The following is a 24,923-nucleotide window of genomic DNA, read 5'->3' as shown; positions in this document are numbered from 1 at the left end:
TTAACGCTGCTCGACGAAGCTGCCCGACCGTGCTGCTCGACTATTTGATATTCTTATGACGAGGTCTTACTAGTTAAGTTAGCCCACTGTTCAAATTTTCTTCAGTAAATGAAAATGCTGAATCCAACATAATATTAAAGGGCTGGCTGACAAACGCCCAAACGCGTGATATTAAAAGTAATCTATCTAAATAATGGAATCACACACGCACACGTTGGGGTGCCTGCCTGGTGCATTTGATGCCAATGACGCCAGGTCACGTACATATGCAAAACTGACCCAACGAACTGTTCTTGGTTCGTCCGGGGTAAAAAGTTCCCAACTTACACAGTGAAAAAGCCCAGTCCTTGGACGAAACGGACCGACACGTAAGTTCGTGACTTGTTAGCGATACTGGATCACAGGCCAAAACAACAAAACATTCCAAAACACGTACACGTAACAACACTATGTTCGCGAAAACGAATGCTGGCGCGCGACAACGCTAAGGACGACGTCATATTATCCCAAATTTGTTACTAGTCTCGTTACCAACCTTTCATAGATTTCATTATTCTCTTTTTTATAGTTTAATTTCATTATTCTGCTCTCGGCAATTGGCTTTTCCAGCGAAAATAACGTGTTTTGTTTTTATAACCAAATAAAAAATAGAATTTTAATTGAATCACCCTCTACAACTTATAATTTGTTTTACTTACCTTTTTTTTTGTATATTTCCAATATTTTATCACTAATTTACTAATATTTACCTAGCAACCGCCATGTTGCCTTGATGAACTGTATTAAAAACAATGTGCTCATGTCCGCTCCTAGGGCCAAGCATTCTTTCTCGAAATAAATAAATAAATTATTCATGAAATGTTTGTGTTGTTTTACTTACAGGTAACCAGGGCTACTGCAATAATTGTTGTAGGCCATGGCTTCGACAACAGAAACTCCTACCTCGGTTGGAAGCTCCTCTACCTCAGCCTCCGCCCCCTTGCTGGAGGACCTCATCGAAGAGCCGGAATCTTCGTCCACCTCGTCGACCACAAATAGTGCTAACAGAGCCTCGTCATCATATGGAATCCAGCTCGTCAACGCTTATAACCCCACTTCGTCCTCCTCTTCGAACAGTTACAGCAGTGCAACTTCGTCAGCCACAAGCAGCGCTAGCAGGGCTTCGACATCGTACGGAATCAAGCATAACCCCATTTTGTCCTCCTCTTCGAACAGTCACAACAGCAGTCAGAAAAGGCCAGTCTACACAGTTGATAACAGCACTAACGCTGATGATCAATCGAAGGACAATCTGCAAAGTAGCAGCATTGCAGCAGACGGTGGAGCCACCAATTCAGGTACCACCACCGACGGTGGTGATGAGGAGAAAAAAGACGACTCCGTGTTCGAATGCAACATCTGTCTAGACACGGCGAAGGATGCAGTGGTCAGTATGTGTGGCCATCTGTTCTGCTGGCCCTGTATTCACCAGTGGATGAATGGATACCGTAACACCTGCCCGGTGTGCAAGTCGTCGATAAGCAAGGAGAAGGTCATTCCCCTCTATGGGCGGGGAGGAAGTAAGGAGGATCCGCGGAAAACCGTTCCGCCGCGCCCGGCCGGTCAACGTACCGAACCGGAACAACCGCACGGCTTCCAGAGCTTTACGGGTGACGGTGGTTTCCACATGTCGTTCGGTATCGGTGCATTTCCGTTCGGGTTCTTCACCTCCACACTAAACTTTGGCGATTTTCGTGGCGCGAACACTCCGCGAGAAAACACACGCGAGTCGGAGGAGGACCAGTTTCTGTCGCAAGTGTTTGTTTGTGTGGCGCTCATCTTTCTGGCTTGGTTGGCTATGGCATAAAAAGAGGAGAGCATGGAGAGGAAACGCAATCTAAATTGTCCCTGAATCCACAGAAAAGACCAAAAATGTAATCTCCCAGTAACTACTGCTGGGTGAGTGGGCCGTGGAGTGTTGTTTGCATTATTTTTAAATTTCTTTTTGTCCGTTTCTACAATTTTTGTTGTTTGGTAATCTGCCAAGTGATGGTGCTGAAATGTTTCATCTTAGCAGCCGGGGGCTGTAAAAACAGAAAATAAAGATATATGTTGGAAGCAAAACATGAAATACATGCCGCAAAATGACGCTTTTTATGTGATAATCTAGAAAAAAAAAACGTACACCTCTCAATGTTTCATTATTAATGTTCACAGTACGTAGGTATTTGGAAAAAATATGCAAACATACCGGTATGTTTTATGCTCTGTGTCTCACTCGCTCACTTCGTCAAAATAGGAAACGGGAAATACCCAGTCCCGACCTCGTCTTGTTGTATCCATTAACTTGCAATTGCAAGGGCATTAAAAGGGCAAAAAAATGTTTTGGAGAAAGCTAGCCTAGTGCAAGGTGTAAGAGAACAACCGTAATGCAAACATTTATATATGAAACAGGAAATGCTGTAATGTTCGTTAATTAAGCTAAATGAGACAAATAAAACACACATAAGCTAGATTTTGTGATGCGCAAGAGTTTGTTCGTTTTCATGCGTTCCTTCCTTAATGTAAATTGCTTTGTTTGCTTTTTGATTGTTGTTAACGTTTTTGTCAATTAGGTTTTTAAAATAACCGTTCAATGAACACAGCTCATGAGAGCGAACTTTTTAGGCTTTCTTTTTTTCTCAATTAAGTTAAGCACCTTGTGATACAGGCGCAAGAACAAGCAACGCAGATGGTCTTACGACCCGTGAACATGCCACTGACCATGGGAAAAACATTGATTTTTCAAATTCAAACCACAAACTTTCAAGGATTGGCCTTGTGATTTGTTAATGGTCACAGCGAATGCAAGACGGATCGGAAAATGAATTCTTTTAAAATCAAACGGCATATCGGTTGGAATCATCGGGATGCTCGGAATGCGAACTTCCTCGCCGTCAAATTTTCTTCCAAGTATCGTGCCGTAAATCACATTGTTCATCAATTTTCTTACCACCAAACGCGAACCGTTGCACAGTTTTAGTTGGTTTATGTTTCGAAGCATGTTTACTACGGAGCCAACCTTTAGGCGTAAATTGTGCGGTGCTAAGCCAGACCCATCCAAGGAGTCTCAAAATTCAATTGGATAGTTGGTGGCTTCGTCTTCTTTTGTTACTCAGTCAATAGATTTGAATGAATGCATTGTTCCAATGATCTCATTCTGAAGTTTTTAGTTTAGGTCATCTATATCTGTATTCTTAGCCGCTAAAATTGGTCGCTCACTCAATCATTCATTATTTTTGTAATTCGAAATGATGTTTGGAAATACTTTGTTGGCAATGTGTTGTCATTTCGTCGGCAGCCGTTGATCTTGGAATTACTGCAATGTTTGGCGGAAATCTCCACACAGTAAAATCATTGCGCTTACAAAACATCTCGAGTTGTTGGGTAGATCTTTCAATGTTCGGTTAAATGCTTCTAATGCACGTTTATGGTTCAGAAAATGGTTGTGGCTTAAAATCGGGCATGTAACGCTAGATTGGTGGAGATTTCTATTTGGTGGATTCCGTTTTTCGTTTCATGCAAAATATAGACTTACTGGTCCACGATCAAGGTTGATGTATTGCTATAATAAAATCTTCAAATGTAATAATAGAGTAAAATAATAAGACCATTTTCGTTGCCGAATAAGATTAGAATTCGTCCATCCTTGACGCCCTGCCACGCCCCGCTCCCCCACAAAGGACCATGAGTTTCAAGATCGTTTATCTATATTTCAGTGTGGTTTTAATATTTATTTGCCATTGTTCTTCTTTGCCAACAGTTTCTCTACACATGTTTGGGTAGAGCACCGTTTCGTTCGATCCTTATCGACTACGAAAGTTTAATAATCGTTTTGTTATTCACCGTAGCTTCAGCGCTCGCTCGTTTTGCTGCAGATCATCAACGAATTCCGTTCTACTATATGCAATAGCCTTCCACCAAATCCCTTCTTGCTTGCTAGTTGAAGACGCTGTACAGATGTCGCTATGTTGTTTCTCTGTCGATTACGGCTTGTTTTTATCCACTTGCTACAATTGTTTTCTTCACTTCTTAGGGAACTGTGCTGGAAGGTTTCATCGTTTTTGCTCTGCGCAAGTGGAACAGTCGAATTCCAACAATCGTTCTTCCAACACCATCCATCCCGTGTTATCTCACTAATGCCTTAGTGTAACGCTTTAATACGAATCTAATAATTAAGGGCTCTGCTTCTGCTATCAAGTTCAAATATTAAAACTACCATAAATCGCTAAATTGTGTGTCTGTGTGTTTTCTTTTACTTTCCCTGCCCCTTTCGCTTGCTCAAGTTTTATTGTTCATTCCTTGGTGTGTCTACATACTTCTTCCTCGGTTGTCATTTTCTCATCCAGGTGTCGGTTCTGTTCGATTTCTTCTCCTCTTCGTTGAGGCGATAGTTGATTGGTTGAATATCTACAAAGTATTCCAAACAAATGTCGTCTTAACGGGGCAAAATTGAATCAATATGAAAGGTAGGAAGAAAGCATTAAAATCTGAGAGACTGTGCTTAAAGTGCTCTTCAGCCAGCTCACTGAAAGTGAAATAAAAATCCTTCTCTGCCGCTAGTCGGATTCGTGCGTAATAACAGAGGCAATGTAATAAAACATTTTTATATTTATTTGTTCTATTCTTAAATACATCTTAGCCCATAATCTGGTGGTACAGCGCTTAGCTACCTCCTAGAACTCTGCCGATTTCTCGTACCTGCGTACCTTTCAGCTTTCCCCCATTTGAAGATCAGAACACTCACGCGAGCGTTTTTCAATTTCCTTGGAGTAGTCGAACGTTTCTCGAAGCTGTCGAAGAAAAACACAAAATGCATTAATCCATTAAACTAAAAATGTGTAAATATGTTTAATTCAAATTTTGTGAATTCCGGTAAGGGATCGCAGAAAAAAAAAGAAAAAAATACTCAAAATGTTACGATTGGGAAATACGTAAACTTGAGGAATACAGAGTGCGATACGGAACGATATATGCAGGTTCACTTTTTTTGTACATTCGCAACTTTATTCCATTCCTAACTTAATTCAACACTGCGTTAGCATCGGTCATTAGGGACTCTGGATTGAAGAACCCAGGGACGATAAACAAGAACAAGATCATTTTTATGATAGATCATCATCAGCAGGATTACTAACACCAGCATGGAGCGTACGTGGCGGTGTAGTAATAGTAATACTACCGTATTTTTCCGTGTATAACGCGCACCCATATTTTAAGAGAAAAAAATTGGAAAAAAAAGTTTTTCATTATACATTTTTCAGATATGTAACATCCAACATCCCAATGAGCATAATGTATTATTTGAAAATTTTCTAATAATATTCTATATTATTCTACATGTATATTATTTTATATTATTCTATAAATATTCCAAAGTAGACTAAAGATAAAATGCGTATACATTGCAAAAGACATACTAGTATTTTATATTTCGTAATAATCTTCAAACTCAGATTCACTGCTGTCTGACAAATTGATATCCTCTAATTGCTCTTCAATGTACTCCTCATTGTCAGTCTCTGAAGAGTCCTCATAAATTGCGACATCTTCAGATCCATCCATAGCGTTGCTGATGCCACATTTTTTGAATGATTTCACAACAACTTCTGTTTTAACTCCCTGCCATGACTTAATGACCAACTCGACAACTTCACAAATCTTCGGTTTTCTAACTTTACCACTTGGCGTCAAGTTAGATTCGCTTTCTTGCATCCATTTGCTCCATTCCTCTCTCATAAGGTCTCAAAAGGCTTATTGATTGATACATCAAGAGGTTGTAATTGGCAGGTAAGACCGCCTGGAATTACAGCAATTTCAGTCCTTAAGTCTTTGGCTATTTGCTTCGTTTCTTGTGTTAAGTTGCCCTTGAACTGGTCATAAACCAGCAACGATTTCTTCTTTAACTGTCCGCCAGGCCATTTGGACCACCTAACAAATGTTTCATTTCATAATTTATTCAATAATGCCATAAAATATGTACCTAAAAGGGCACATTTGTAAGTTTAGAGGAGACAAAATTTTTACTCCCCTTGTATAACGCGCACCCAGATTTTAGAGCTAAAAAAATTGGCAAAAAAATGCGCGTTATACACGGAAAAATACGGTAATACTAATAGATGACCGAAAATTCGAAAACATCTAGAGTTTGACCTATGGACTTCACATGGACTTTGTCCAAAACTGACGAAAGCTCTTTTCCTTGCATTCGAGAGCATAACGCTCCATCAAGGACTAATTTCAATAGCGAACTTTGCGCACGAAGACCGCAGCATATGACTGGTGGGTCATGTAATGAGAATGGCGGATTCTTAGCCATTTAGAAGGACAAAGGAGACGTAGTTCGGCCGGCTTAAGATGGAGTGATTGCTAACTACTCTACTCCCTCTAGGGAGTATCTTTTAACGCGAGGGCCGCTCGGAAGTTTTGTCGCAGAGCGGATGTTGGAAGTTACCAACTCGGCAACGGTTGAAAAGGTGACGCCAGGTGACCGGATGTTGAGCAAAATGTTCTGCGCCTGCGTCGTACTGTCTGTTCACTTAGCATTGGTACTAATCCCTTAGCCCCTAGTTCATACCAATCAATCACCGCTGCACAGCGATGCGTCGATGTACGATTTTATTCTCTGTTTGATGTTTCTTCAAGCATAACCTATAATTGGAATCGCTGCCATCGTTGGACTATTGCTCTTGAGTGCGGTGCTGATTGCAGTCCTTCAGCTGGTAAGTTTTTTAAACGGCGGATAGAACATGTCTCCATACCTCTGCGTTCTGCAATCGAAGAGACTCACCTTAACATTATGTGATATTCCAAGATGAGGTTGATAGTACTTCAATACTTCCACCGGCTCCTCCACCACCCGGTGCACCGGAAACTCCAGCCACGCCACCGCCGCCAGTACCACCCCCGCCGGATGAAGATGACGCCGATGATGACGACGAGGTAGCCGAACCGGTCGAACTTATCGAGGCACTATCGCTAGCCGCAGCGCCAACGGCTCCACCACCGTTGCCGTTAGCGCAAACTAATCCTCCACCGCCACCACCGGCCGTGGTCGGCTGTTGGTGAATGACAGCACCATTCGAGTTCCACTGTGTGTGCGGTTGCTGTGGTCCCCAGATACGAACCGTTCCGTCGTCGGAGGCCGAAGCCAAAAGCGACGGATACACCGGATTCCAGCTGACACAGTTGACCGTGCGAGTGTGCCCAATGAGCGTGGCTAGTGGTTCCTCGCGCCGGATGTGCCAAATGTAGACCTTGTTGTCTTCACTACCGCTGGCCACGAAGCTTTCATTTACTCCGCCGAAGCAAGAGTAGATTGTGTAATTGCCCTGTGTGACGCCCTGGAATCTCCGCACCAGGCACTTGTCCTGCAAGTCCCACAGGTGCAGCCCCTGGGACGATATGTTGAGCAACGCCAACCGGTCCGCTCCGTTGACGGAGAATGTCATGATCGGACACTGCTCTTGCACGATCCCGTAGTCGGTGCGCGGATTGTCAAAGCTGTAGCCCCGTATCCGGTAGTGAGTGTCGGCGGCCAGCACCGTTTTGTTGTCGGACAGAAAGGCCAACCCGTTGACACGAACACCCTCCCAGTTGTCGTGCAAGCTGCCGTCGAGATCGACCATATAGAATTGACCACGGGTACCGCCGGTCACGAACCGAGTCCCGTCACGGTTGAACGCCGCACACGTCAAGCTGTCGTCGGTGGAATGAGAAAACTTCGTGATCAGCTTCTCCTGCTCCACATCCCAGATCCACAGATCGGGACAATCGTCTGGACCGCACGCAATGAAGTGTTTCGAGTCCGGGCTCCAGGCAATGTACGATACGCCGTACGTGTGACCCTCAAAAGAACGCTTATTTCGCAGCAACAACTTCACCGGATCTACTTCCCACACGATTACGGTATTGTCCTTCGAACCAGTCGCCAGCCGCATTCCGTCCGGGGAAAATTTACAGAACCACACCTCATCCGAGTGATCGTTCAGCACCTGCAGTGCCTGCAGCGGAAACCCGTCCGCCCCGCAGTTATGATCGACCAGCAGTGACACGTTCTCAAGGCTAGTACTCCAGGCCATATCGTGGCACTGGCAGCGCTCATTCTGCATCTCCACCGCCTGGGCCAGGAGCGACCGGAGTCGACGCGGCGGCAGCATCACCGTTGCCGGAAGGTAAGACTGCAATCGATCCATCAATCGGGTGCGCGACTTAACGCCTCGACCTTCCCAGCCGGCCCGCTGATACAGTTCCTGATTGTTCGTGCACATCATATACGAGGACAGCTGGTGAACTCGTGGAGTTTTGTGCTGCAACGGCGTCAGTTCGTTACGCAGCACGTGTAGGGCGTCGATCGGGCGGCCCTCTTCCAGGAACTCGAGATATTTTTGCTCGAGCAGCAGAAACTTCATCTCGTTCAGGCTGGTACGGTCCGTTTTGCTATCCACCATGGACTGCAGCTCCTGCAGATCGTGGTCCGCTTTCGTCCAATCGCCCGACAGGACGTGCGATCGGAACTTAGTCGCGGCACGGTGCTCCAAACAGCAGCCCGATTCTTGCATCAACATTTCGGCACTCCGCTCCAGACCGATGTCCTTCAAGTGCTGGCCGATCAGCCGTACGATATCCTGGTTAGTGCGATCGAGCTTCACCACCGTAGCCCGCTGCTGCGAGTGACCCGCTGAGCCACCGGAGGAGGAAGAGGAATTGGCCCCACCAGCACCAGCATCGCTCCCGTTTCGTGCTATCAGTCCATTGTTGGTTGGCACACCATTGCCATCGGCTTCGGCGGCAGCGTTGCTACTATTGTTAACGGTGGTCGTGTTGTTACTACTGTTGCTGCTACTGTTGGCCACACTGTTGTGACCGTTCAGATCACAGTTCGTTGACTCGTCCATCGAAGACGGGGCTGCGGCCGCATCTGCCAGGGAACCGGTGCCGTTGCGATTGTTGTTGTCGTTTAACATCTTTCGTCGTTTCGATTGGGGGCTCGTCGTAGACTCTTCGCTCTGTTGTTGCACGGCGGCGTTCTCCTGACCCTCGTCGACGTTCGGCTCTTCCCCCTCGCTCTCCTCGGAAATATCTTCGTTATCAAAGTCTTTGCGCCCAATGCTGGACTCGTGCGTCTCTACGAAACGAACGGATCGGGAATGGGAGGCGTTTGGGTATTGATTTTCCTGGCGCCCGGCGGAACGCAGCCGACCTTCCCCGTGGCGATCAATGCTTCTGTTTGCTCCGCTACCGGTGCACTGCGATCTTCCCCGTGAACTTCGTCTCTTGTTGCTGCAGAAGCCTCGATTAATCCCCTCCACTGCAACGCCTACTGTTGTCGAGGTATCTTCTGCGGCTTCACCAGCTCTGCCACCACCACCACCACCACCACCTACAGCTCCACTACCTTCTGCAGCAGCGATTGTACTGCCGATACGTGACCTTCGACGACCAGCGGCGGTGGTAGCAGCAGCAGGACGACTGTCACCGCCGTCCCGTTCCCTCTCCACCTCTGCTGCCGACCTGACTTGCTCGCTAGGTGCTTCCGCGTAGCGTACCGCTGCCAAGAGCTGTTCCTCCTGGTGTTGCTCTTGCCTGGGTGCGGCCACTTCGATACTTCCCTCCGCTGCGCGCTCCCCTTCCGACTGCTGCTGTTCCTCCCCCTGCTCTACCACAACGACGACGATGACCGAGGACGGTGGCAAGCTATGGAGGAGATCCGATGCTGCTGCTTCCGCCGGCGGGTCAGGATCAGTCTTGCGAGCGCGTTTTCTCGCCGGTGGACGTTCATTGAGGTCTTCGTCCGACGAGGAGGACCTTCCCGAAGAGCCGCCGCCTCTCGTGTTCTGAACGCAATCAATTTTGATTGTCTATTGAGGGCACCATTAAATCTGTTGTATTTTTTAAGGCAATCGAAAGCAGAAAAAATGTGAGAAACAATCTTATTGTAAGTTCATGCTAACAAATGACATCCTGATAACAAATTTTGTGAAAAATTAGATATTTTGAGAAAATTCAAACTAAAACCTCGCGTGCAAAATGGTAGTCTGGACTTACCAAAAAGGAAAAATATTGATGGAAACACGAACTGAACAGTTCCGGGGTTGGTTAGCCTACTGCGACTAATCTCACTGCTGGTTTGGGTACCCCGTTGTAGGTGATAGCGTTGCGTTGTGGAATGCGATGCAATGCTACGTTTGGTCTCCACTTGGCTGGGTGATGAAGACAAGCGACAACTCGACTGGGTTCGAGATTGCAATCTGAAAGAGTAATCCAAAAGCAAATCGAAATGTTTTAAGAGTGGCAAAGCGCACAGCGCCTCAGAAACCTCTTCCGTTCGGTTTGTCGTCGCAACACCGTTTCACAGTAAGATTTGCTCAATGCGTAATAATTAGATTGTTTTCGACACGAACAGTTAAGTGCTGTGCAGTGCAGCTTCTAATTATGTATTACTGTACGTCACAATCGCGTTATGACCAATTTCACCAACAAAGAATACACACAGCAACGATTGATGAGCCTACCATTAGTAGTACTGGTAGCAATGTGCAATATTTTGTCAACTACTATGCTATGGTTCTGCTAAGTTTTTCTTTCAATGCCTACCTATCTAATGCTTTGCTTGCTGCTGACGGCTGCTGCTTCACACTGCATCACACCACACCAACACCTCTACAACTGATGGTGCTTTCCTTCGTTTTCACTTTGACGTATCCAATCGCCTAGAAGATGTGCGTAAACACTATTGTCGTCCTGCTCACTCACTCACTTTTGCTGACATACCTCCTCCTTTTGCACTGGTTCATCTAGAGACCGCCTGACACTCATACACCAGACGACTAAGCATGCGAAAACACCCACACATTATTGTACAATCTTTACCCAAAAACTACAAAAGCAGTTCGAAGGTGTAGACAACACTTTCGCGCACTGCTCACTTGCAGAATCCGATGGGAAAAAGTTAAAGAAAATAAGAATAAGCGTCATTTTATGACCAAAAAATTTTAATGAAACAAAAGTAAAAAACCGTAGCGCAGTGATACGCAGCAAAGAAAACAACAGAGAAAGACAAAGTGCTTGTGTGTGAAAGAGACAGTACGAGAGGTAGAGAGAGAGAACGAAAAAGTATCGCGCATAAAATGGAAAAAAATGGAGATATTCCCACTACAGTATCTGTGTTGCATGCTTCGCATCGTTTTTGTGAAGTCCAGGGCATTAGCCGCCAGTTAGTCTTCCTGGAGCTAGCATCAATTATTTTTACTATAAACGGAATTGGGGAATGACATTGAGTATGCAAGAGTGAGAAAGCATGAATGAATCACTCTACGCGGATGGTTTCCATATTCAGCATTTCAACCAGCTGATCTGATGTCATGATAGGCAATGTGTGGGGTGCATAGGGAGACAGAATGCATTTTTTCTGATTCCAAAGCTACATCCATCCATTTAAAAAGTCGCACGTTAACGAAGAATGAAAAACTATTTGGACAGCAGTGAACATTTTCCATTCCTAAGCCATACAGGCAAACCATCGTACATAAATAAGAATCTTACAAAATCGATGAAAATCTGTTGAGGACCAAAATTAATTTTCGTTGCCTTTGAGTAACCGAAGACAGTTTGTATTGCAAAAGATGGAAACATTTCTTCACTAGATGTATATTGACGCAGTGATGAAATGGAGAATGCGATACAAAATAATTAATGAAAACTATTTTTTCTACATCTGACAACTGCTAGCTGTAATGTGAAACACGCACACGCATGGACGCAACACAGTGTGCATTGGCAGGGTTCCGCACAGATGTCACTTATTATCAAGAAGTATTTCTGCTTCTTTGTTTCAATCAATAATGTTTCATGTAGTAGATCATGTTCGACTGGTGGCACATCATGCACAGAATTATCCGTCTGTTTGCTTGAAGTTGATATGAATGTATCATTATACAGTAGCATGAGGGGTAAAGATGGTGAAATTCGTCATTTGATTTTACGAATGTTTTTGTTTACGTTTTCATATTTCTGTGGACCTGTTTTTTATCAAAAGCACGCACACGATTGTACGCTTAGTCGTAGTATCGATTCATGAAACATGAGACTTCATTGTATGAAACTATCTCAAAGGACACTTATTTCTTTGTTAATCCACCACCTACCGATTACACCTACACTGGCGAACAAGAGTCCGCTCTTTGTATTGGTAGTAGTGTAAGTGCTGCTGAGCAAAAGGAGAAAGAGAGGAAGAAAGAAAACATTTTGTAAAATACATATTTCCTTTCACAACTCTTGCTGATTCATGAACAGGACTAGAGAGTGGCAGCAAACGCACACATGTAATTCCACTGGTACATAACCAGTTTTTCCTTGTTTCCAATGGCACAAATGTTCAAACGCACATCGAATAACGCAACTTATCGTACCACATCCTGCTACTTAAAACAAACCCGTTGGTGTAAACGGTACTGCTTTTGCCTTAAGGCTAGAAAATCATGTTTATCGTATCGCCCGAGCAAATAAACCAAAGCTTAAAGGCGTTTTCAATACGACGAAGAAAACGAGAAGTAGGGCAACATAGGCCACGACTACACAGATACACGATGGGAATAGAACGCCAACAAAACTACGACCGATTTGGAATTGTTTTCAAAACTTCCTTTTTTGAACCCCTCAGAAGATTCACTTTTCGCAGGACACTTGATTGCTTCATACGCTCTCATCACAATCTTTTCAATACTCGTTATCTAACGTCAATGCACAAGATATTGCTACGATGTGCAGCTAAATGCTGTACTGATGCTATTTCCTAACTAACAACATATATGAAATGAAAAACATAGATGAAATGAGATATTTGCACTAGCTCTTTACACTCTCATTCACCGTTTGCCGAGTTGAATTCGTTTCGGATACTGTAATGCTTTCAATACTTATAAGTAATACTTGCAAGAAAAATGGTGGAAAATATGAAGAAAAAAAATGGATTTAGCAGATAAAGATATACACTCTTGCCGTGGAGACGGCAGCAACTGATAGTCTTTCCTTGTTGTTCTCATCTTGTTCTTCGAATGGTTGCTTTGTTTGTTGAGAAAAACCCCTTCCTTCTCTGCAGACGACCATATTTAGTTTAACGCACTACACGAAAGCAAGTGCTCACAGCACACAGAGCAAGTGATGTCGAGAAGCTGTGCACACCTCTAAGATCGATGCGTGAAATGCCTTGGAACCATCGGAAGAAAGAACCAGAGCTCCTTATGCTTTCCGCATCAAACACCAGCCACACGAAGCAACTCGACACAAGCAACGGAGCAAACGTAATGAGCAAACCACGTTCTCAACAATAATGGATCGATGGTTTGCGATGGTACTGAAGCTAGGTACTGAAATATGCCTTCATTGATGGCTATTGCAGTAGTAGTAGTGTAGGTAGTGGTGTGCATATGGGATTAAACTGCTTCAGCAAGAGTGAGCAGGATGACAATACAAAAAAAATGGGAAACAGTGCCACATTACAATAGTGTAAGTGCGACTGGCTAGCTTGAAGAATGACAGTAAGAAAATCCCACGATTGATAGATTGCTTCGATGGTTTAAAAACATCGTTGGGTTCCGCTGGTTAACATCAACCAATTTTCTAGTCAAACAACATACAAACATTCAACAAACGTTTTTTAACATCAACCAACTTTCTAGTCTTATTTGTAAAATCCCCTTCAATAACATGTTGAAACATGTTCCTATAAGAAACAAATGCTGTTACGTAGACATTTTACATGCCTGACTAGTACTAGTATATTGCAAGTCAACAGTTTTTGCATGTAATGTGGCAATAGACACAAAACTCCACTGAAATAATGCGGTTTCGTTAATTTGTTTATTACTAAAGTACGAGTAGAAAAATTAACAGTCGTCATCGTGCCTAAATACTTTGCTCTCTCGGCTGTAATTGAGGTGCTGCGTGTATTTCCTACAATTTCACTATCAGCGCAATAATGGCTACGCACATAAGAGATCAAAACATCTCACAAAATTATGGAAGAAAGTCTTGTTGGTCCGCGGGCACTCTCTCGCTTGGCTTCCCTTATCTTCTCAACATGATCGATGCTCATAACGACCAGAACTGAGGCAGAAATGGTCCGGGAACTGCAACATCTCGCTTAAACACACAAACCCGAAGACGGAATGAAAAATTACACATCGGTCACCCAGCAGCACAGCGTACATAGTTTCAAATACGGCTCTTGCCGCTGGTGCCCGTCTTGATGTCGAACAGCTTGCGCACAAAGTACACTTGCACCGAGGTGGTGAAAACGATAACCAGAATCTGCAGTACAGACCACTTCCACACATAGGCATTGTTGTCCACAATAAGTGCATAATCGCGAGCTTCGTTGTTGCGCGAATGCGCCTGATACTGGAACATCGCATTCATGTTGCGTTCCACCGTCGAGATGGTATTCTGTGGGAAAAGAGAGTTTGAAACACTCGTGTTTAACAGCAAACATTGATAGGACGTACGCCCGTTGTGCGACTTACCGTAAAGTTGTTCATGTTCACGTTCAGATCCTCGATCTCTTTGGTGAACTTTTCCCACTCCTCATAGCGAATGACGGTGATGTAGAGATTAACCAGTTTACTCGCAAACCGTGAAAATTGATTGTCGATGCAAACGGCATAGAATCCACCCATAGCCGCGCCGTCTGTGTAGTCGCTAGAAGCTTGCCACTCGTAGGGGTGGACGATTTCACCACGCGGATTGCGTACGGCGAATCCGGCCATTCCATCGCCACCTCGGATCACGTGGAAGCTAACGTACAGTGTACTGCCCTGCCGCACGTATTGGAAGTAACAGTCCTCTTTACCTGCTTCAATATGAACCTTGTAGTCCATGGCCACCGCCGGCAGAGTATCGTACCACGCACGGTCAGAATCGGAAAGCTCTAGGGGCTGATGATGTGCAACCATTGGCGGCGGTGGTGGTGGATGATGCTGACCCATCATTTCTGGTGGGTGTTGCTGTTGTTGGTGGAACTGTGGTTGAGCCTGGTGGTGTTGCTGCTGCTGCTGTTGCGGGGAAGGATGTTGCTGAAATTGCTGTTGTTGTGGAGGAGGATGTTGCTGGAATTGCTGTTGTTGCGGAGGAGGATGTTGCTGGAATTGTTGTGCCGGAGGAGGATGTTGCTGGAACTGCTGTTGTTGCGGAGGAGCATGTTGCTGGAACTGCTGTTGTGGCGGAGGAGCATGTTGCTGGAATTGTTGTTGTGCCGGAGCAGGATGTTGCTGGAATTGTTGTTGTTGCGGAGGAGGATGTTGCTGGAACTGCTGTTGTGGCGGAGGAGCATGTTGCTGTTGGGGTGGTGGTGGCGGTGGTTGTTGCTGTTGCTGTTGCGGGGCCTGCTGCTGTTGTTGCGGCTGCTGCTGCGTTCCGACAAGAACCACAAGAGGGCAAAGTAGCAAAATATACGCCCACCGCAGCATAATTCCACAGAAGATTGTACGGTGCCACGTAAATCCTTTCCAAACTACCATCACAACTCGGTTTCGTGTGCAAACTACGGTCTCGCCTGTGTGCAACTGGTAAACGAGACCGCGAAGCTGGTGGTGTAAGCGAGATGTGATATGTACTCTTCCTTTCTAGCTCTTACAGGTGCCGGAAAACATACCTACACATCTATAAATGCACAGTTGTTTTGACAGCCACGATGCCGAAGAGTTTGTTGTGTGTTGGTATGTTTAGACCTTGTGGCATAAGAGAATCGTTTACAGGATTCCTCTACTCTTCAAGAAGTTGTAGCTTAAATAAGTAAGCAAATTTACTGCCGACCGATTGTTTGGTGTAACGTAAAATGAAATTCCATGGACCCGTTGTGCTATAAATGCATGGCAATCTTAAAGTTGAACTTTATTTTTCTTCATTCATCTATTCCCACGGATTCTTCCCAGTCATAGGTATTTTTTCAATATTTGCAAACACCCTGTTCATCGCACTTCACGACCAATCACTCGACGAGAGTGAATATTTGAAATTACGTCTCTTTTCTTTCCTTTTTTAGAACTTTAATCAATGTGAGTGTTTGCCTTCCTTAATGTTTTCCTTCTGTTATCTCTGTACAAATCACCCTAATTTTCGATATTGCAATACAATGCAATACGCATATAGATTAACTTCCATTTGCTTGAAGATTAATCACGTTAGAGAGGTTTCATGTATTTGTATAATCGTTTTTCGTTCTCCACTTAGGTTTTATTGTATTGTATTGATCATTTTTGCTGGGTTCTATCGATTGAGGTTTAACTTTTCAAGGTAATTCAATTTCTGGCACCTGTGTTTTAGAACATTTTTTTACGTCCCTTTCTTGTTTTCGTTCGCTCTTCCTGTTTTCGAGGATGCTTGAGCATTACACCTGGAAACTGCATTATTTTGCTCACGTTGTGCTGCAGGCGATTACGGTTAACATTTTAAATTTTTTTGCTACAGTCACATAATGGGGGATGCAGGAAAACGAAAGATGATATATCTACGCAAAGCATAACTGTTTGACCAGATCGTTCGGTGATGGGGGACGGAACATGATTTCAGGAATCCGACAAAACCGGGCGACATACATATCGCACAAAATCACAAACTCTCTATCTATCGCCATCTTCAGATTCATTGACTTCACAGATGATTATCGTTAATAGAATGAATTGAAACAGTAAAATAAGCAAATAGTAACACGAACACATCCGTGATGTCTCTCAGATCATTTCGGTTGGTCGGAACTCAACCTAATTAACTTAGCTAATTTCAAGCAAATGCAAACGAGAGGGATAATGAAGGAAGGTTGATACAGCAAATAAAATGTAAATCATCCCTAAAACTTGTTTAGCTTGTTACGTGAAATAAAATAAATGGCTAATCTGCACATTTGTCTGTTTTCATCCAAACATTGTAGAAGGAAACAACAAAAAGACGACAGATTGAAGATGCCAAACACAGCTTGGCGGTTACAAAACAAGACGGAACAAAACACTACACACTACCCCTGTGCCTTGCTGCCGATGGCGGGTTGCGTTAAAACTCTTCCAGTTTCTGTTGGCGCTTCTGTTGCTTGGCTTCGATTGCATCCAGTATTGGTTGCCGCTTGGCAGTGTAACGTTTCTTCGTTTCCGCCAGCTCCTTTTCCATCTCCTTGTCAAGGCTGGCCAAGCGTTGCTCCAACTGTTCGTAGTTGAGAAACTTAAGCTGCGAAATATAAAGACTCCTTTTTAGCATCAGAGCAAGCGGTCTCCCATCCCATCTCTTCGTTCGTTCCTACCGCATCGTATTCTGCTGCCGTGGGCTGAAGGAATTGCATCTGGTGCACGTTTGGGCTCACGCCCGAGATTTGGTTCAGTTGCAACTGCAGGTGCGATTGATATCGTTGTCGTTCTTCATTAAATTGTTGTTGTGCCTTTTGTTGTTGTTGGTGCTGTTGCAGCTGATGTTCGTCGTAGCCCTGCGACAGTGGCGGAGCGGAAGGAGTGACCTTGCTCGGGCTCGCTGAAACGGGACTGTTGCCAGATTTTTGCACCTGTGGCTGAGGTTGCTGTGATGTGGCCACTATAGGTTCAACAAGGCGTATTTGTTCCTTCTGCAAATTCTGAGGAGAGGCTGATAGTGTTATGGGAGTACTATCCGGTGATTGATTAACGTTCAGATCACCAGGCGAACCATCGTCGTCGAAGCAACCCATTTGCAGCTGTTGATGATGGTGGTTATTGACTTCGGCCACCTTGCTGTTGCCGAAGCTGGCCGCTTCTGCTTCTTTCTTGTCAAAGTGATCGAGAAACAAGGGACGGTACTTTGGTTTGTCAGGATTCGTATCGTGTCCTAGAATGTGGCGGAAAAAATAGATATGAAAGATGGCGAAAGAACCAGCTAGATGTGGAGTGAAAGTTACTTTTCATGGTCGATTCCTCCGAGTCGGAGTTAATCACCATCGTTCCTAGGTTCGACTGGAGCTCAACCATGGTGCCATTGTCCGGCACTAGTGTACCGCAGTCCGTATGAGCAATCATAGTGCCATCCCCCTCGTCGCCCCGTCCAGGCACCAGTGTGCCGCAGTCTGCCGTAAATTCCTTCATCGTACGCGAGTTCAGCTGGTCGTCATCATCCGATTCGCCACCACCGTCGTGACCATTATTGCCATTGCTATTATTGTTGTTTTGCAGCTGCTTGTTGGCTTGGCTGATGGCTGCTGCATGCCTGTAGCTCTGGTTTTCACGGATCTCTTTTGCTTCCGCAATCATTTGGTTAAGTATACTGCACGGTTTGGCGTTTCCTAGAATACAGAATACAGATCACAGCAATGATATCGCACTACAATTTTTCTTGTCACCTTCGGCTTCTTACGGATGAATTCATGAGTCAACAAATCGGTGGCAGTGGCCCTCTCCTCCGGGTTCTTTACAAGACACAAACTAACGAAATCGATAAATTCCGGTGACCAGATGTCCGGATCACGAAATGATGGTGGCGGTTTCGTCGGGATCATAAATATTGCCCTCATAGGATGAATATCGCCGTACGGAGGTTTTCCTTCAGCCATCTCTAGGGCCGTTATGCCAAGGGACCAAATATCCGCAACACAATCATATCCGATCTCCTCGATAACTTCTGGTGCCATCCAGAATGGCGTACCAATAACGGTATTCCGTTTGGCCATCGTATCTGTCAGCTGACCGGCGACACCGAAGTCAGCTAGCTTGGCGTGACCTTCCGAGTTAAGCAGTATGTTGCCCGCTTTAATGTCACGATGAATTTTTCGTCGCAAATGTAGGTATTCCAATCCCTTCAGTGTATCGATCAGGATCGTGGCGATTTCGTCCTCCGATAGAGTTTTCTTGCGCAAACGCATTATGTCCGATACACTACCAGCCCCGCAGTACTCCATCACGATCCAGAGGTCGGTGTTTTTGAAGTAACTGCCATAGTATTTGACGACGTACGGCGAATCACACTGCTGCATGATGGATATTTCCTTGATGATTTCCTGGAGGTCCGTGTCCACGGGGACCTGCTTTATCGCCAGCACCTGCTCACTTTCCTTATGCAAAGCCATGTATACCGATCCATAGCTACCTTCGCCGAGCTTGCAAAGGATATCGAACACCTCGTCTGGTTGGCGAGTTAAGCTTTCTTCCGACAATTTCTTCAGCTCACTGGAAATAACGAAAAATGGAAAACAGAGCATTCGGTTATAGAATCGTAATGATAATAACAATTGGAATTAATTATTGTAGTAATCTTTTCTTCAGTTATTGTATTCTAATTCTTCAATTTCCAACGATTATAGAAATATGTAAGTCATACTAACCGCCATTGATCGAAAACAAATGGAGTTGGGAATGTATGTTCACACTTTAAACAAATTATGATAATTGTGTTTTGCACAGATTATTCTGAGTAGCCTTAAGTAGCCTTAATGTTCTACATTAGCGACCACTACTTAATCTTTTTTCAAAGATGTTATACAGACTCTTTGAAGAACAACCGACATACGACAGATTGGGAATAACACTCCCCGTCGTATTTTGCGAGAATGTTCATTACATTAATACACATAAATACCTTATATGAACTACCTAGCAATTAAAATCGATAATCATTTTGAGCACCTTGCAATCACAAGTTCCATTCCGGTGTCCCGAAAATGATTTGCAGTTCAATAATCTACATTATTCTTCCACCTTGGAGAATGCTCACACCTGAAAGATCAGTTGCTTCGCGAGAAGCATTATATTTTCCAAGAAGTGCGTGATGAGTACTCTCAAAGAGTAATAGCGCAATATTGCACGGCTTTTGGAACAAGAACCAGTGCCAAATTCGTAAAACTTGTAGTCGAAAGAAAAGGATTAATTAACTCTGGACTTAGGCTTATCAAATGCTCAGCTCAAGAAAGTAATTGTTTGACAAAGAATTGTTCATGAAACCTTTTCGAACCATGAAACAGCGACTCTGTTTAGTTTCAAAACACGGTTGAGTCCATGTTTGGACCCTTGCCCAATGTTACGAGGAAAAAAAAGTAAAACATGGACAATTTACCGGCCTTTACTGTTGTAGGTGCTTGCCTCGGTGGATTACAGTGAAAAGCAACCGCCATGGGCGAAGGTTCTTCATAACAAAACGGTACATAATCGTGGTACGTGACAGTTTGTCTCTAAGATCGTCGGGACTCTCGAAACATTGCAGAGTATGTTCAGCAAATAAAAAGACGAAAATAGAAAAACGCCCATTACAGTGGGGAGAATGGTTGGAAGTTATGTTGACGAAAAGCCTTGCAACCAAGCTATATTCCCTCATTGGCGACCAAACAGGGTCAACCGCATATGCATCATCAAAACACACACAAACGTTAAGGCCCTTGAAGTGAATAATGACGTACTCCCTTTTTATCTTTATACTTTCTTGTAGTTACCGTTGGTTTTCGTCAGTAAAAGCAAAAGCAAAGAGAAACATGGATTTCTTCAGGAAGATGAGGAGCGGCAAAGGTTCCTTGGATACTTACTTTTTAGAAGACATCGCCACCAACATGCGTAGATAAGCACCGTATAAGGTTTCCGGCGGCACTAAATGCTGATTGTGAGAAGGAGGCGAAGGAACGTCGTCAGAGCGAAATGGGTTTGATAATAATCCCCAGAACAGTAGAGCGGCACACGCGTTTCGACCACGAATACAAAAAAGTAAAAACCTAACGCAATCGCACCAGGGAATCAACACACACAAAACAAAACAGACAGCTTACCGGAAAAACTAAATTTAAGAAAACAAAACACTGCAAAACCCCACAATCGCACACTCGCCTGCCTCGATAGTCGCTACCGGTAAACTGGAAACGGAATTCAAAAGAAAAATAAAAACCGGAACAGAAAAAGTATACTTTATTCACACTTTCGTAACCATCGGTGGGTAAGGGGGTAACTGTTTGATTAAATAGTCCATTCCCTTTGTTTATCTCAGCCGCTCATTTCACTTGTAAACCTAAATTTAGTATCTACACAATCTTTCACACCGCAGGAGCACGCGGACACTTTTAGAGTTCAATGAACACACTCCTTTGTCACACTTTGTTGTTGCAGGACACTAGTTTGCAGGGTTGCAGTGTGTTTGTTTCCAAGCACTATCTTCTTCACTAATGCTCTTGCTTGCTTACTTGCTTCACTAATCGCCAGCTAAGTTGTCTACACTTGTCTGGGACGTTAATACGGAGTTTTATTATTGTTTCACATCTCCTCCTGCTGTAGTACATAACATTTTAAGTCAGTTGGCTACTAGCATCCCGTATCTTGCCCAGACAATATTCCGGCTCGTTTAATAACAATTAACGACACAACGATAATTCAATCGATGTATTGTTTTTGTGCACTGTCGTTTTTTATAAAGTTTATTCCCACTGCCATCAACATGCAATTATGTTGTTATGCAGTTGTTTATGTTGTTAATTGTAATTTAACGAACGGAGCACGGACGGATTTTATCTACTTAAGGTGCGGCAGTGCCAATTCTTACATCCTCGAAGTGGTAAGAACGAATCCTTGAGTGTGTGTGCCGGTGCATAAAATGCATTCAATGGTACGAGATGAACTTTTGTTTCTCGCGCATGGAAATGATTTTTTCAAGTGGTACTGGGCCTGTAGCTTTTCGAGAATTATCACCTATCTTCGGATCCATCTGGCCGAGTGTTTCGCCTCCTCGTAAACCTTCGAATGGAACAGCAGACGAATTAGCTAGGTTTTTTTTCCGATGATGACTTCGTATAAAAGGGTGTGTATTAAAAGGTGGGCTAGACTTTTCAACGCGCTACGATTATGCGAATTATGTGACGTTCCGATGGTTCTCAGCAAGCAACTGCCTCGAAAACAACCACACCGTATGTAGTTGCTAATTTTCACTGGCACTTTTTCATCATTTGGTGCAGGAATGCACAAGAAGCGGAGCTCCCTACGAGAGTATTGTGTACCGCGGATTGACGCACTGTGATGGATAAGTATTGGATTGCTGCAAGTTGCTGCACGAAACAGGAGAGTGTTCACGAAAGTTAGAAATGTTTATCAAGCTTTTTACCAGACCTGATAAACTAAATTTCACGTTCTCGCGTCGAACATAACACGGGACATATCTAACAACGACTGACCGACGACAGAGACAGAGTGCGAGTGAAATGCAGCGAGAGAGCAGAGCAGCGCAATGTTTACGTGCGGAATTCTGGAAGGTATCGAACGGAAACCAACGATGATGCCGGATTAATAAAGATTGCACTGGTTAGAGTTTCGTCGACACCGTAATCCGTAACTTGTGGCCGTTTCTACGAGAACATTTTTTATATAATTGTTATTTTGTGTTGCTCTAAAACTCAACCGTTCTTCTAAGCACCTTGAGCTCGGAAGATGAACTGTCAAAAAAATGTGGATATTCAAAACGAACGAACCAAAAATTGTCAAGAAAGTTACTGGCACTGAACTGTCAAGCAAGTTTGAAACAGCTGCGTACTGTTGCACATGAAACGATAAGAACGCAGACGTATTTTAAAAATATATAAATGGCTAAAGACCGGTCCAGACGCAACGATATATCGATATATTTTTGCGTCTGGATCGGCCTTAATACATCGCTTTAGTCTTCAGCCCAAGCTTATAATAACTAAATCAATCAATCAATCAGTCTTCAGTCTTTTATTAGCCTTACGTAATAACCAAAAACTTACGATAATTTTACTGTTCTTGTTTTATAACTGTACGACAAAGATTATTATGAAATGATTCTTTAAAACATTGAAATATCTCTTTCTAATGTTCTGTACAACGGTAAGACTGAAACCAACTCTTCAATCGTGCAAATGTGGCTATGTTTTCGTGGAGTTTTGCTTTGATGTCGTGTCCTGATGGGTTCATAATGTTAGTATTTGGTCAAGCCAAGTTGGCCAGTTTACCTTGGATTCCAGAATGGCCTGAGTTATGTAGCTATATGTAAAACATAACCCAGAAAGAGTTATATTTTGGGTTACTCCGGGAATGATATTGCGGAGCGGGTAAGCAAGAAGAAAGCGAAAAAAGTGTTCACCAAAAAGCTTCTGCAACAGAGCTCGGAAGCGGAATCGATTGTTCCGCGTGTTTTCGAACCGAGAGGGCCGCATCAAAGAGCTGCAGGCAGAAATGTTCAATTCGGAAAAAGGAACGTTTGTGAAACTAAGAGCAACTTCTAGTATTCTGCCGTAGCGTTAACCAACACGCGGATGCGCCTTTCGCTTGTGTCTTTTCCCTCAGAATCGTTCGCATCATGGTCAGAATTGGCACGTGTATCGTAAAGTGCGATGTTTGAGATGCGTAGGCGACGACTGTCCGAATCTACGAATGGTGGGAGATCATTAGAAACTTTTGCTTGATCAGGAGTACCATCAGTTTCTATTACCTTGCTATTCGTGTCGTACAATCCTTCCGGCAGAATCTGCTTTATACGCCGTTTAGCTTTATCGTTAACGAGCAGTAAGCCGTTCCCACCGTCGGCCCAGTCGTCGGATTCTGAAGTCCATTTGTTGCTCAATGGTAAACTCGGCCAAGATTACACAGTACCCTGCAAAACAGCGTCTGGAATTCCTCGTTCTTATAAAGCACCATTACATTCCGTACACTTGAGCTGCACCAACCGTGTTTCAGCGGATTTCAGTTGCTCCGAGTCATTGCTTAGTATTTTTTCCAACTCCTCGAACATCGCCTGCTTCACTGCCTCGTTATCTAGATACGATATGCAGAAATGCTCCTAAATAAAATATTTAAATATTTTAAATACCTTAAAATAAAAGATTATATATTATACTCATAAAAATACAATCATTAAAATTAGCAATAGCATTTTCACAGCAAAGCCGTCATCATCATCATCAAGAATTTTGAATAATGCCAGATTAATAGAAAAAGAAAGAATGATATAAAATAAATAATGAAATTGGATGACACCCGAGACCATTAAGCCAAGCATACGAATGATGTACAATCATCCAGTAAAATTTCCTACACCAAAATGTACAGATTCGCCAGATCCCAATTTGTATTTTTAAAATACTTTTGATAGGTCTTTTATCATCTTTATACACTCAATTTTATAAACTTTAAAGAAAATTGCACGAGAAAAATGTGGTTGGTTAACTTTTCTTTTTATTCAGCATTTTCCGTTATTTAACTCTACTCTCTCCATCTTTTTCTGTTTTTTGTTCCGATTTTCAGTATGATGTTATGTTCAGTTTTCGGAAGATAAAGAATAATCGCAACCCACCCTCCTAGGTTTTTGTATATAAACTGAACTAAGCCAACACGCAGACCCTTTGTGCAAACTAATTTTCAGTTAATAAATTCTGTTGCCTATGCTAACGTTTTGTGATATGCATTGCTATCGTTACACAGTTTGTCAGGACATTGCGTTCCTTTTACCAGCAACTTAGCTGGAATCCTTCAATTCTACCATGCTGTACCTTTTTTAAACACGAAGATGTGTATACATAAAAGTAAGGCGCTCAATATCGGTGGCATTTATTTTCAGTTGAGAATTAAATGTATTTGCCTTTTTTGTAAACATTATTTCAACATTCAAGAGGTTTGCTTAATTAGTTCGCGTGTGTTTTCCTCTCTTTTAAGAATCTACTTTGGGATAAAAGTGATTCTATCCTTTCGTGTTGAGGGTCTTATAGGACAACGCTAGCTTCTCTACTCTGATGAAACGCTTGCCGAGCTCTAGTGAACAAACATTCTCATTCCCAACATCGCGAATCATTCAACATAGAGAAATAGGTGTCCCAGTGCAGAAAGATTCTACTTCCGGCGATAAACGAATCGAAATACAACTATTATCTTACTAATTATATTGTATGTTGATTGCAAAAGTGTAGTTAATCGGTTGATAGT

General features: G+C 43.4%; 4 protein-coding genes across 7 annotated transcripts; 1 reads left to right on the top strand and 3 right to left on the bottom strand.

Annotated features, from left to right (window-relative positions):
• Window positions 1–259: 259 nt before the first annotated feature.
• Window positions 260–2,233, top strand: LOC128269001 (E3 ubiquitin-protein ligase RNF185-like). The gene is made up of 2 exons (XM_053006328.1): window positions 260–368; window positions 883–2,233. Exon 2 carries the CDS (start codon window positions 917–919, stop codon window positions 1,844–1,846), a length of 930 nt encoding a protein of 309 aa, XP_052862288.1. The 5' UTR covers window positions 260–368; window positions 883–916; the 3' UTR covers window positions 1,847–2,233.
• A 1,503-nt stretch (window positions 2,234–3,736) lies between these two features.
• Window positions 3,737–13,337, bottom strand: LOC128268798 (WD repeat-containing protein 26 homolog). 4 transcript variants are annotated; one of them, XM_053006021.1, is made up of 5 exons: window positions 13,201–13,337; window positions 10,615–10,847; window positions 10,066–10,268; window positions 6,809–9,899; window positions 3,737–4,811 (listed from the first exon to the last, which is right to left on the bottom strand). In XM_053006021.1, exon 4 carries the CDS (start codon window positions 8,982–8,984, stop codon window positions 6,816–6,818), a length of 2,169 nt encoding a protein of 722 aa, XP_052861981.1. In that variant the 5' UTR covers window positions 8,985–9,899; window positions 10,066–10,268; window positions 10,615–10,847; window positions 13,201–13,337; the 3' UTR covers window positions 3,737–4,811; window positions 6,809–6,815. The 4 variants fall into 4 exon arrangements, with proteins under 4 accessions (XP_052861981.1, XP_052861982.1, XP_052861979.1 ...); XM_053006022.1 differs by lacking the exon at window positions 13,201–13,337 and having other exon boundaries at window positions 10,615–10,730; window positions 10,792–10,886; XM_053006019.1 differs by lacking the exons at window positions 10,066–10,268; window positions 10,615–10,847; window positions 13,201–13,337 and having other exon boundaries at window positions 3,737–4,428; window positions 4,720–4,811; window positions 6,809–9,849.
• A 529-nt stretch (window positions 13,338–13,866) lies between these two features.
• On the bottom strand, window positions 13,867–15,482 carry LOC128278926 (uncharacterized). The gene is made up of 2 exons (XM_053017649.1): window positions 14,541–15,482; window positions 13,867–14,463 (listed from the first exon to the last, which is right to left on the bottom strand). The coding sequence occupies exons 1-2, from the start codon at window positions 15,480–15,482 to the stop codon at window positions 14,233–14,235; spliced, it is 1,173 nt and encodes a 390-aa protein (XP_052873609.1). The 3' UTR covers window positions 13,867–14,232.
• A 1,401-nt stretch (window positions 15,483–16,883) lies between these two features.
• On the bottom strand, window positions 16,884–21,032 carry LOC128275441 (serine/threonine-protein kinase 3). Its single transcript, XM_053013941.1, has 6 exons — window positions 20,774–21,032; window positions 20,537–20,604; window positions 18,382–19,190; window positions 17,930–18,310; window positions 17,306–17,859; window positions 16,884–17,232 (listed from the first exon to the last, which is right to left on the bottom strand). Exons 2-6 carry the CDS (start codon window positions 20,560–20,562, stop codon window positions 17,062–17,064), a joined length of 1,941 nt encoding a protein of 646 aa, XP_052869901.1. The 5' UTR covers window positions 20,563–20,604; window positions 20,774–21,032; the 3' UTR covers window positions 16,884–17,061.
• Window positions 21,033–24,923: the final 3,891 nt, after the last annotated feature.

This window comes from Anopheles cruzii, chromosome 2 (genome assembly GCF_943734635.1).
Source record: "Anopheles cruzii chromosome 2, idAnoCruzAS_RS32_06, whole genome shotgun sequence".
In the NCBI taxonomy this organism is placed as follows: domain Eukaryota; kingdom Metazoa; phylum Arthropoda; class Insecta; order Diptera; family Culicidae; genus Anopheles; species Anopheles cruzii.
This window is presented reverse-complemented; position numbering and strand designations above follow the sequence as displayed.

Bases quoted from the DNA above. Each gene is read 5' to 3' on its own strand.
- LOC128269001 (XM_053006328.1), top strand. From the start codon at position 917: ATGGCTTCGACAACAGAAACTCCTACCTCGGTTGGAAGCTCCTCTACC.
- LOC128268798 (XM_053006021.1), bottom strand. From the start codon at position 8,984: ATGTTAAACGACAACAACAATCGCAACGGCACCGGTTCCCTGGCAGAT.
- LOC128278926 (XM_053017649.1), bottom strand. From the start codon at position 15,482: ATGCTGCGGTGGGCGTATATTTTGCTACTTTGCCCTCTTGTGGTTCTT. The intron at 14,464-14,540 runs GTAAGTCGCACA...CTTTTCCCACAG, and splicing joins TGAACATGAACAACTTTACG to AATACCATCTCGACGGTGGA.
- LOC128275441 (XM_053013941.1), bottom strand. From the start codon at position 20,562: ATGTTGGTGGCGATGTCTTCTAAAAA. The intron at 18,311-18,381 runs GTAAGAAGCCGA...TCTGTATTCTAG, and splicing joins GTTGACTCATGAATTCATCC to GAAACGCCAAACCGTGCAGT. The intron at 17,860-17,929 runs GTAACTTTCACT...GCCACATTCTAG, and splicing joins GGAGGAATCGACCATGAAAA to GACACGATACGAATCCTGAC.